The 12,414-nt window shown below is 46.9% G+C and overlaps 1 protein-coding gene across 7 annotated transcripts in view; it reads right to left on the bottom strand.

The window, feature by feature from the left end:
- Nucleotides 1-12,414, bottom strand: part of TP63 (tumor protein p63) — a 91,304-nt gene that overhangs the window by 26,593 nt on the left and 52,297 nt on the right. For all 7 annotated transcript variants that reach the window (XM_035132475.2, XM_035132476.2, XM_035132477.2 and 4 more), the window contains exon 3: nt 274-460. In XM_035132475.2, coding sequence (XP_034988366.2) covers nt 274-460 — 187 coding nt within the window. The remainder of the gene's footprint in view (nt 1-273; nt 461-12,414) is intronic.

Here is a 12,414-nt window from a genome sequence, read left to right as displayed (position 1 = left end):
TTTCCACTGACCCCCAATCTTCTCTTCGATACTCCAAATAATCAAAATCCTACCATTTATTAATTTCTAGGGTTTGGGAGTGGGTCGCCCCCAAATCTATACAATATGATAAGAATATTGACAAGCCGGAAGGCGTGCAGAGGAGGGCGACCAAGACATGGAAACCAAGACTTATGAGGATCAGTGCATGGAATTTGGGGTGCTTAGCTTGGAGGAGAGGAGACAGAGGAGATACGAGAGCCGTCTTCAAAGCTCCGGAGGCGCCCAACTCACCTTCGTTGAATTCCCGGCTGAGCTCGTGGTTGGGGCAGCGCTTCACCACCTCGGTGACGTGCTCTGCTTTCTTGTACACGGGCATGGCACGGATGACGGCGCCCTGGGGAGGGGGCGTCATCACCTTGATCTGAATGGGACACGTCTTGGCGATCTGGCAGTACAACTTCTTCAGTTCGGTGGAGTACTGTCGGGAGGATAAAAAGGGAAGGGAGGCAAAGTCAGGAGAGCAGCCGAGGAAGACCCGTTTTGCATTGGTAAGAACTCAATCTCTTGGCAGCAACGAAACTCTGGAACTCCCTGCCTATTGGCAACAGGCAGGAGCCTTCTCTGCATTCTTCGGCAGCTGCTAAAAGTGTTGTGTAATGTGTGTATTCTGTAGTTGACTTCCTTTGTAATGTTTTATTTTTAAATCTTTAAGATAATATTTTAGATTCCTGTTAATTATGTCGCTTTGAATGTATGCTTTATATTTGACTTTCTTCAGCAATGTTTTATTTGATGTCTTAATGTGTTGTAAACCGCACTGAGAGTTTTTTCTTAAAAAAACATAGAGTGGTACAGAAATGAGAAACATAGACAAAACATAGACAGTCATGCCCAGATGCTTAGAAAGTTGACGTGAGTTTTAATCCAATTCTTATTGTTCTTTTAACTTTTCAAAAGTTTTAAATTATTGTGGTTATTTTCTCTTATTGATACTGGTATCTGAAGAAGTGTGCGTGCACATGAAAGCTATAAATAAAATAAAAAAAACTTAGTTGGTCTTTAAGGTGCTGCTGGAATGAACTTTTTAATCTTATTGATACTGTTATTTTTAAATCTTCTTTTGGCAAACCACTTTGAGGCTTGAGTTTGTTTGCTTCGTTGACAATCAAGAAGTGTATACATTTTATGAAATTCAATGAAAGCAAAGTCATGAACCACTGCTTCTTATCCTTCCCTCTAGGCTGCACCAATCCTGCTGAGGACTCTTTACAATACATGGGCCTGTGTGCATCCACTAAGAACACAAAGGCAGTCAACACACACTTCATATAAAATATGGAGAAGAAGAGGCAACGGAGAGCGGATGTGAGATCCATCTCCAGATATCTCAAGGGCTGTCACATGGAAGAAGGAGTTTGTGTTCTCCTGCTGTGGAGGGTCGGACCAGAACCGAGGGATTCAAGTTACAAGACAGGAGATTCCAACTAAACATCAGGAGGAACTTTCTGACAGTAAGAGCTGTTTGCGAGGAAGGGTCTCCCTTGGGAGGTTGTGGACTCTCCTTCTGTTTAAGCAGAGGTTGGTTGGCCATCTGTCATGGATGCTTCAGCTGAGATTCCTGCATTGCAGGGGGTTGGAGGACTAGATGGCCTTTGGGGTCCCTTCCAGCTCCACGATTCTGTGATTCCACCCCAGTGTGCAAAAAAAATGCCAAGTGCCTGGAAGGCTGCAGGAGCTTGGCTGTTGTTTCCCCATGGCATGGAAACCCCCTGGGCTGGGCCTGGGGCAGCCCCAGAAAACTGCTGGCATTCCCTCCCTCCCCAGCTATTCATGCCTTTCCACGGGGCTGGCGGGAAGAGTGTGCAGTGCAGCAAGCTGTCTGTTTGCTTTCCGAGCGGCCCGTGAAAGGATGCGTGCTCCCAGGCACGATCCCAACTGCGCAAACAAAAGGGCCGACAGGAACGCACACGTCAGACTGGAGCAAAACTCGCCCTTTGCATCCTGTCCGGATAATAGGCTCCTGGCAAGGGTGCTTGGTTAGGCAGGTGGGTGGCAGTGTGGCAATGGAGGGGATTAGCGGTGGATATTCAAGGAGGCGGGTGGGTGGGATTTTTATTCTGTTACAGGTTGCTCAGGTGAGAAAACATGAATCGGGGAAATTAGAAGAAGTGGCCAATTATTTCCAAGCATGAACGCCGGCTCTCCTCGCTGCTCCCCACCCCACCCCACCCCTTCTCACATCGCTGCCCAAAGGATTGAGGTCATCGCACCGAAAGGCACTACTGCAAATACCTCACGGTTTAAAGCCCTCTTTCGAACGCGACAAGGTCGGATTGTGCAATCCCTTCTCTTTCTCGTGCCCGCAGGCGAAGGATTACGCACACAAAGGATTTACACAGCCTGCGGAAACGGGAGCGTGCCAAGCGAGGCAATATATTGTTTGAAAAAGAAGAAGCAGAAGAAAAAGGAGAGGAAGGAAAACCAGATTATTGCAACACTCAAAGCAAGTTGCTGGAGGGCCGGGGGGGGGGTTATTTAAAATAAAATAAAACGGATTCCCAGAAATCTCTCATTGGAAAGCTCTCTTAATTAACCTAGACTCAGATACAAGAGATTCAACATTAGGATCTTTGGCGAGTTTAAGAAAGGAGAAATTGAAAGGGGAGGGAAGGAACTGCATTGGGACCACAGTACAGTAATAGGCCATGGGGTTTTTAAAGCCTTTCCTCCTGGCCATTTTCAGAAATAGCCCCACTTTCAGGTGTCTGTGTGATCCCTTTCTGCTTCCCCCTATATGGACCTCAGAAGCTGGAGACTGAGGAATTTAACATCAAGAAAAAAGTGGTGTTGAGATACAGGGCTACCCCCTTCCCCCCCCCCCACTGCTCCCCTCGCAATCCTATCTGTTTCCCTATTGACTTTTTAAAAAACAAACCCATGGGAGATGGTAAGCACAGATTCCCCCACATCGCTGCTAGTTGTACCCATGAGAATGTAAAGGAAGCCAAATAGGATGAGATCAAGGGACTCCATCGCCCTGTCCATTGTTGTGGGTGCCGTGTTTTGGACTGGGCCAGAGTGCTTCTCCATTTATCCTTGTTCTGTCTACTCTGACTGGCAGTGGTTCCCCAGGGTCTGAGGTATCTCTCAGCCCCACCCAGCTATCGAGGTCCTTTTAAATGGAGATGTCCCAGGAGCACAGGAAGTCAACCAGAGACAGGCAAACTGATCAGGATAATGAAGAAGTTTATTCTTGTTCTGTGCAACAGGCCAAGATCTTATTTCTTTTGCAATTCATTCTCCCAAGCCACTGGGCTAGCTTGCAGAATCTTACCATAACCGGCAGGTGAAGACTTTCTTGTTCCAACAAGAATTGACCGCGTTTAGTTAAAGGGCTGGTGCTCTGCTATTTTTATTTTAATCATCGGTATGTTTTAAATGGATTTTGCATATGTATATAGTTTTAACTCTATCAAGGTTTAATTGTTTTTTTAATGGTTGATTTCTGTATGTTTTTAGCAACAGAGAGCAGGAAGGAGCTGTACTCCAAGACAGGGCAGCTAGTCCTCTTCCTGGAGATTGTTTCTCTCCCTTGAGATTACAGCTTGGCTTACTTACTTGAGCAGCCTGCCATTTTACTCCAAAAGTGACATTTTACAGAGCTTCTGTCCACCATTTGTGGCCTCCCACGGGTGGTATGGATCGTCTTCAGGAAGGGCCAAAAAGAGGTTTGCATGCAAAGGATCTGGGGTTTCTGGCAACTTCAGGCTTCGATGTCTTATGGGAATGAGGCTACACCAAAATGGGCAGGGACGAGGCTGCAAAGAGATGTTGCCACAAGGAACCAATGGCACCAAGAAGACCCAGCATGGGCTAGACATCCTTTGGGGAAGGAGAATGCTTCGAAATGAAATAGAAATCTATCTCGGCCCTTTTGCTGTCCCTCGTGCCCAAATGCGTTGCACGCAGGGGATTTCTGAGGATATCAGCACCCTGGCCCGTTTACCTAAGAATACGACTTGCAAGGAACACGGGGAGGGGAGCATTCCAATGCCTGCCTCCCTGCCCTTGCCACCTGCCCATGGAAGCAGTATGTGTTACATACTCCTGGCACCCAGGCGGGTAACCCAGCCTCTCTCTGCGCACGCCCCATGCCAGCCACCATCGGCCAACACCTGCCTGGTTTCTCAGCACGATGCCCCCTCCGTTCCTTCCACCTACCCTTCTCCTGAAGGAGTGTTGACAAAGGTTTTCAAAGTCCCACACGTACAGCCATTATTTGGGAGTGTCTATTTCACTTCAAACAAAGGAGAAGCCTGCCAGCGGAACACTTTCCAGCACTCAAAGCGCAGGGAGTGAAAAGGGGGCACCGGGAAGGAAAGGGGTCTTGGTTTTGCAATGAGAATCACCCGAGCTCACCTCACAGGGGGAGTTTTAGTTGGCTGTGCACAAATGTGGAGCATGGAAAAAACCACACACAAATACACACACACTATCACCACCACCCTGAATATTTCAGATTCCTGGGCCCATGAAGAAACTTAAGGACCATTTACTCTCCTTCCTTGGAGACGTTTAAGCAGAGCTTGGACAGCGCTCTGTCATGGGTGCATTAGTTGAGATTCCTGAATTGCAGGGGGTTGGACTAGATGACCCTTGGGGTCCCTTCCAACTCTAACATTCTAGGATTCATTTTGGATATTTCACAGCGGTGTCTTCAGATCTCATTGGCCAGAATCATGGACGGGTTTGTAGAGATTCTAGTCCGACCCCACTTTCCCACTGCACAATCCAGAGGTCTAGAGTGGAGGGTGGGGGCCTGGAATTCCCTAGGGGGGCACTAAGAGGCAAGAGGGGGCACAAGAGGTGCAAGTGACTATCAGACTCCGAAAGGTGGGACCCCTAGATCAAGTTCCTAAGTGGTGCGCACAAAAATAGAACCATACATAATAAAGCAGATGGAAGTCAGTCTTAACTTAGAATTGTTTAAACCAATAAAGAACTTATACATTGACCACTCCACTAATAATGAATCATATGTTGTAGGTATCACTCCACATTTATTATGCTGTTTTTGTGATATACAAACAACATGAGAAAACTTGGTACACTTATTTGTATAACATTATTCTTGTTTATAAAGGTAAAGGGACCCCTGACGGTTAGGTCCAGTTGTGGACGACTCTGGGGTTGCGGCGCTCATCTCGCTTTACTGGCCGAGGGAGCCGGCATACAGCTTCCAGGTCATGTGGCCAGCATGACTAAGCCGCTTCTGGTGAACCAGAGCAGCGCACGGAAACACCGTTTACCTTCCTGCCAGAGTGGTACCTATTTATCTACTTGCACTTCGACGTGCTTTCGAACTGCTAGGTTGGCAGGAGCTGGGACAGAACAATAGGAGCTCACTCCGTTGCGGGGATTCGAACCGCTGACCTTCTGATTGGCAAGCCCAAGAGGCTCTGTGGTTTTGACCACAGCGCCACCCGCGTCCCCATTCTTGTTTATAAAACCCAATACAAAGATTTTTTTTTAAAAAAAAAAGAATAATGGGAACATTGGTGAATGAGGTGAAAGGGCCCTTATTGCGGAAAGGGCCCCCCGGTCTGATGAACCCCAACTAACTGAGCTGCAGTTAAAAGCCCCCTTGCTGTGAAAAGGCCATGGTGGCACTGGGGTCAAAGACTCTTCCAGGCCAGACCAAACATGGAAGGTTTTCCATGCAAAGACACAACAGATGCTTTTGGATTATGGAAGTGTGCGTAGGAAGCCCTCCCACAGCATAATGTAAGATCAGGTATGGGGCCCATCTAGTCTAGCATCCTGTTCTCACAGGAGCCAACCAGGGGCCCAAAGGCAAGCCCACAAGCAGGACCCAAGCTTGAGAGCCCTCTCCCCTCCTGCAAGCTTCTAGCAACTGGGCTTCAGAAGCATCGCTCCAGAGGCAGAGCAATAGCCATTCTGTCAATGGAAAACGCTTAGAAGAATGTAGATACACATTGATCTCTCTAAACTCAGACACGATACTCGAAAAACATGGAATTGTATTTCCAAAATCAACATGACTTCATAAATTAGCTGATGAAGGCGTCCACATCGAAACAGGGCCCTGTCCTGGATTCTTTTCCTGAATCGACTCGGCACTCCGGCATCTATATAAAACAACCCGATAGAACACTTTTGAACTTGGTCTGATATTTACTGCTATTGTTAATTAATATCTTTTGTGTCTTTACATTGTAATGTATTATTATGTACACACATTACTGTGAATTCTAAGTTGTAATACTTATTTGAAGCTACATATGCTCCTGTGAGCTTGAAGCTATTTCCGTGTTCTGTTTAAATCTGCTGTTCTTTCTAGAATACATACTTTTATTTGATTGCAACTCATGAGTAGGATTTATTCCTAGCATTGAAATTTCTGGCCAGAGTTCTTGGTATCTTTCCTTTTAGAACCCATCAATGGCCTGACCCTCTATCATCCTAATCCCATTTTTAAGTCACTTTAAAGCCACTGTGGGAGGCAGTGGAAGACAGGAGTGCCTGGCATGCTCTAGTCCATGGGGTCACGAAGAGTCGGACACGACTACGCGACTAAACAACAACAACAACAACGAGGATGCTGGCCATTGCTGCCTCCGCAGCACAATGCTCTGCGTAATCCACAGTCCGCTTCCTCTCGCCCCCTTCTCCCCTTTCCTTCCAAGGAACCCTCGGAGATCACGAGCTCCGAGCACCCTTTCTTGCCGGCCGCGATGGAGCACCCCAGCCAAAGGCCGCCTGTTGCCACCTGTCAGTTGTGGGGATTAATTGCCGGAGCGAGAGCTGGGAGCGGCACATTCCTCCCCCTGCCGCGCCCACAGGAGATGTTGACACCAGGCATGTGTGCCCCCCCCCCCCGGTGTACCTGAGCCGGTGCAAACTGCAGAAAGGGGAGGCACAGCAGGGAGAGAAAGATCTCTGCGGTGGAAGTTTGGGAAGGGAGAGCGTTGACACTGCAAAAACCACAAGGGGCAGAGGCAAGGAATGTCACACTGGTCCCCTTTGTTCCCTCTGGGTAAAGGGGGGGGCTGCGCACAATGCCAAGCCGGACTCAGGAGGCAGCTGGCTATGCCCTTCCAGGAGGGGGGCACTCCCAGAACATGAAAAGCTGGGCTGCTTTGGTAAACAGGCCAGGGAGGGGTGGCGAGGGAGGCAGCCAGGCAGGATGAAGAAACGTAGCCTCCAGGCATGAATTCAGGAGAAGAGAGCAGGCCGGATCCTTCTGCAACACCCCCTCCAACTTCCACCCTCACCTGAGTATACTTTGCAGCACATTCATAGGTTCCTCTTCTTCTTCTTCTTCTTCTTCTTCTTCTTCTTCTTCTTCTTCTTCTTCTTCTTCTTCTTCTTCTTCTTCTTCTTCTTCTTCTTCTTCTTCTTCTTCTTCTTCTTCTCCTCCTCCTCCTCCTCCTCCTCCTCCTCCTCCTCCTCCTCCTCCTCCTCCTCCTCCTCCTCCTCCTCCTCCTCCTCCTCCTCCTCTGGCTATCCCTTGTAACCGAGTAAGATTGTCTTCCATAAACATGGTTTTAAAAGTGAGTCCATAAGTGACTGTGGAGGCCAGTTCTGGATCCACACGTCTTTCCACAGTGGGAACATTGGTTTCCGGGCAGGAGTTGATCACGCTGTGGATTTGCCAAGCGTGCCTTCCTCCTCTTAGCACGTTTCTCCCTTGCGTCCTGAGTTTGAGTGTCTTCAAAGCCCATGACACCTTTGGTAAAGGCTGCTCTCCAACTGGAGCACTCGCAGGCCAGTGTTTCCCAGTTGTCAGTGTTTATGCTACATTTTTAAAGATTTGCCTTGAGATCTTTTGTTGACCACCAGCATTACGCTTTCCATTTTAAAGTTCGGAATAGAGTAGTTGCTTGGAAGATGATAATCAACATGACCAGTCCAACGAAGTTGATGATGAAGAATCATTGCTTCGACACAGGTGATCTTTGCTTCTTCCATTCTTAGGTTACAGTGAAACATTTGGATGCAAAGGGTGTTGAGCTTTGGGGGGGGGGGCAAAGTTGTTGAGCTTCCCAGATCCTGTCTGGAAAATTCTGGGTGTATATGGATTATACTAACTACCTATGATTGCAGCAGTCATCGCTTGGAAAAGCAAAGGGCTGGGGAGAGCAGGGTAGAAGCATAAGAACATAAGGAGAGCCTGCTGGATCAGGCCAATGGCCCATCTAGTCCAGCATCCTGTTCTCTCATTGGCCAACCAGATGCCCCAACGGGAAACCCGCAAGTTTCCAGCAACTGGAAACATAAATTGGTGAGAATCAGACTTGGAAAGAGGGGGCAAGAAGGGGAGGAATTTTATGTAAGCCCATCTCATTTGCACATCCCGGAAACAATATACGGTCTGAAGTGGAGCTATCCTTCGAATTCCACACCTCTCCAACTTCTGAGGTGACCTTCCCCAATCAAATAACACGATCAAAAATGTGTATAATAGAGGAGGGTGTACATAAAAATGCATTTATTGGTGGCAGCATTCAAAAATGGATTGATAGTGAAAATCCCTCACAAACGTGTGGAAATCAGGAGGGGTGGGCACTCAAAGGCTGGCGAATTTTCGCAGGTTGGTGTGGAAATGTGAACATCAAAATGTACCAGTGCTCAGTTTTTCCTGCTTCAGATTGCCGACTCTGTAGCTGCTTTGCGCAATAGGAAAAAAGAAAAACCCAACCCAACCCAACACACACACACACACACACACACACACACACACACGGATGTATAAAAAATATGGGGTGGGAGAAGACACAAGGCAAGTTTTCTCTTGGGGTAGCCTCACAATTGTAAATACCATGGAAACCTGAACCCATTCTCCCCAGATTTTAAGCAAGCTCTGATAATAATAATAATAATAATAATAATAATAATAATAATAATAATTTCACAGGGCTTTTATGGATGATTTTTCTGTTTGTTTTTGTGTTTTTATGCTGGTGTGCTTTTAACCTGCAATCTTTTTTTTTAAATTGCCCTGGAAACAAAAACCAAAACTTTTTAAAACTAAGAACAAACAAGGTGCATCTCAGTGTATTTAAAACACCGTAGAACAATCAACCTCTTTAAGGAGAAAATTGACACACTATGGGCGGCATCTGTCTGCTGATGAATCTGGTGGTAGACTGGAGGAGGGGTGCAATATTTGGCAACAACAAACCAGACAACCCTGCAGGCCCCATCCAATCCAGCCCAGCTCTTTGAAGATTTCAGGGAGGCACAGAAGGCATTGGGGAAATAGACGAAAAATGCCCCCTCCACCATTTTCCTGGCAAATTCCTTCCATTAGCACATACCAAGAGCCCTACTGTCTCGCCAGAGTGGTGCATGTTCTGGTTATCTCCCGATTGGACTACTGCAATGCGCTTTACGTGGGGCTACCTTTGAAGGTGATCCAGAAACCGCAACTAATCCAGAATGCGGCAGCTAGACTGGTGACTGGGAGCAGCTTCCGAGACCACATAACACCGGTCCTGAAAGACCTACATTGGCTCCCAGTACGTTTCCGAGCACAATTCAAAGTGTTGGTGCTGACCTTTAAAGCCCTAAACGGCCTCGGTCCGGTATACCTGAAGGAGCGTCTCCACCCCCATCGTTCTGCCCAGATACCGGGGTCCATCTCCCAAAGGCCTTCCTGCGGTTCCCGCACTGCGAGAAGCCAAGTTACAGGGAACCAGGCAGAGGGCCTTCTCGGTAGTGGCACCTGCCCTGTGGAACACCCTCCCAACAGATGTCAAGGAAATAAACAGCTAAGTGACGTTTAGAAGATCTGAAGGCAGCCCTGTTTAGGGAAGCTTTTTAATGTCTGATGTTTTAATGTATTTTTAATATTTTGTTGGACGCCTTGAGTGGCCGGGGAAACCCAGCCAGATGGGCGGGTTATAAATGAATAACAACAACAACAACAACAACAACAACAACAACATGTTGTTGTTGTTGTTGTTTTGTTGTTACGGGATCAGGCCACTGTTCAGTCTAGTCCAGCGTCCTGTTCTCACAGTGGCTGACCAGATGCCTTTCGGAAACCAGCAATCAGGATTCGAACACAAGAGCAACTCTTGCTTCTTGTGGTTTCCAGCAACTGGGATTCAGAAGCATTGCTGCCTCTGACTGTGAAGGCAACGCACAGCCATCCTGGCTAGTAGCCATCAATGCCATCTCTTCCATGCATTTGTCTGATCCTCTTTTAAAGCCATCCAAGTTGGCAGAATTCATTGCCTCCCGTGCAGGGAGTTCCCTTGGTCTATGCATCAGCAGGGACTTCTCTGTCGTGGCTCCCTGTCTGTGGAGACCCTTCGCTGGTGAATTGCACCTAACCCATAACTTGTCATAATTATTTCATTCATTTGCTTCATGAAATCGATCTACTGCTTGATTGCAGAATTAAAACCTAAAAATTGGTTTGTAAGAAAGAGAAACCAATAAAATTATCACTGGATTTTTTTTTGATTTTTTTTTTACAGCTGTGATTTTAAACATACGAAAATTCAGACGCAATGTGAAGACGTCTGTATTCACTCAGGCCTTTAGCTCTCGAAACAGCAGCCCTGTATATACATTCTGAAAGGTGTCTTTATCTGTTTTGAGGTTTTTAATTAAGATGTTTTATGGATGTTGATGATGTATGACTGCCCTGGGCTCCCGTGGGAGGAAGGGTGGGATAAAAACCTGGATGAATAATCTGCAGCAGCAGACAGATGCAACCCACTGGACACACACACACACACACACACACACACACACACACACACACACACTCTTATACAAACCAAACTGCGATCATCAGAGCAAAAACTGCAGAGCAGGAATTGGTGAGTTTTGCCTTTCTGTACCAAGTGCAACAGCAATAACAAGGGAGATTCCTCCTTCATGTCGCAAAGGCTTCTTTAAGGCAGCGGAATGAAGTATTATGGGTGGTTTTTTTTTCAAATCCTCCTCCTTCCAAAATTAAATTTAAAATCTTTTTCACGTGTAATAAACTAGCACATCACATTTAAGTAGAGGTCGGGTGACCATCTGTCTGTGGGATTCTTTAGTTGTGTTCCCTGCACTGCAGGGGGTCCAGCTAGATGACCCTTCGGGGTCCCGCCCAACTCTACGATTCTGTGATACTATAAGGGACATGGTTTCATGCAACCCTCTTATATATCACATTTTCTAGCTACCAGCCCAGTTGCAAAATGGTTGTTATTTGCAGGAAAACCACGAACTGCAGAGGCCCAGGAGACAGAAAGGACCATTCTTTCATAATGTGAAAGAATGTTTCCTGTTCCCTGCCCCCGGAGCAGCAGTGCACATTGCCAAGTGCCTAAAAACTCTTTGGGGCTCCGTTTTCACAAACAGCAGGTGAAGGGGTACACCTGTCTTCCCCACTGCACCACTTCAGACAAGTCTCAAACTCTCCTCCCCCCAAAAAGACTCCTGACTCAGGGGAAGGATTGAGTGCGAAGAACCTTCCTCCCTGACACGCTTGCTTTCCGAGTGCAGGGTTTTTATTTCATTTGGTATTGAGGAAACTTCAGTATTGAAAGCCTGAAACGCTCCAGGGCGGAGGAACTCGTAGACCACTTCTGTGCCTTGAGAACTAGGCCTTAAGGCAGCTTCCCCCAAATCTGGTTCTCTCCAGATGTTTTGGAATACCAGGCTCCAAAGCGACTCTCCAAAGGTGATAGGATAACCGTTTTCAAAGGGCTGTCAATCGGAAGGTAGAGCAAGCTCTCTTCCTGCTGCTCCAGGGGGCAAGACCCAAACCAATGGATCCAAATAACAAGAAAGGGGATTCTGAAGAACTTTAATAATGGTACTACTTCTACTGATACTGCTGCTACTAATTTTATTACTTACAGTATATACCACCCATCTGACTGAGTTGCCCCAGCCACTCTGGGAAGCTGCCAACAAAATATTAAAAACACAATAAAACCTCCAACATTAAGAACTTTCCTGTACAGGGCTGCCTTCCAAAATAATAATAATAATAATAATAATAATAATAATAATAATAATAATAATAATAACAACAATACTTTCTGACAGTAAGAGCTGTTTGACAGAGGAATGGTCTCCCTCAGAAGGTGGTGGACTCTCCTTCCTTGGAGGTTTTTAAGCAGAGGTTGGATGGCCACCTGTCATGGATGTCATTTTTGCATTGCAGGGGGTTGGACTAGAGGACCATTGGGGCTCCCTTCCAGCTCTACAATTCTGTGATGTTACTATTCTCATCGGGACCCAGGTGGCGCTGTGGTTAAACCACTGAGCCTAGGGCTTGCTGATCAGAAGGTCGGCGGTTCGAATCCCTGCGACGGGGTGAGCTCCCGTTGCTCGGTCCCAGCTCCTGCCAACTTAGCAGTTCGAAAGCACGTCAAAATGCAAGTAGATAAATAGGAA

Source organism: Zootoca vivipara, chromosome 5, assembly GCF_963506605.1.
Source record: "Zootoca vivipara chromosome 5, rZooViv1.1, whole genome shotgun sequence".
In the NCBI taxonomy this organism is placed as follows: Eukaryota; Metazoa; Chordata; class Lepidosauria; order Squamata; family Lacertidae; genus Zootoca; species Zootoca vivipara.
The sequence above is the reverse complement of the archived record's forward strand: the minus strand, read 5'-3'. Positions and strand labels throughout refer to the sequence as shown.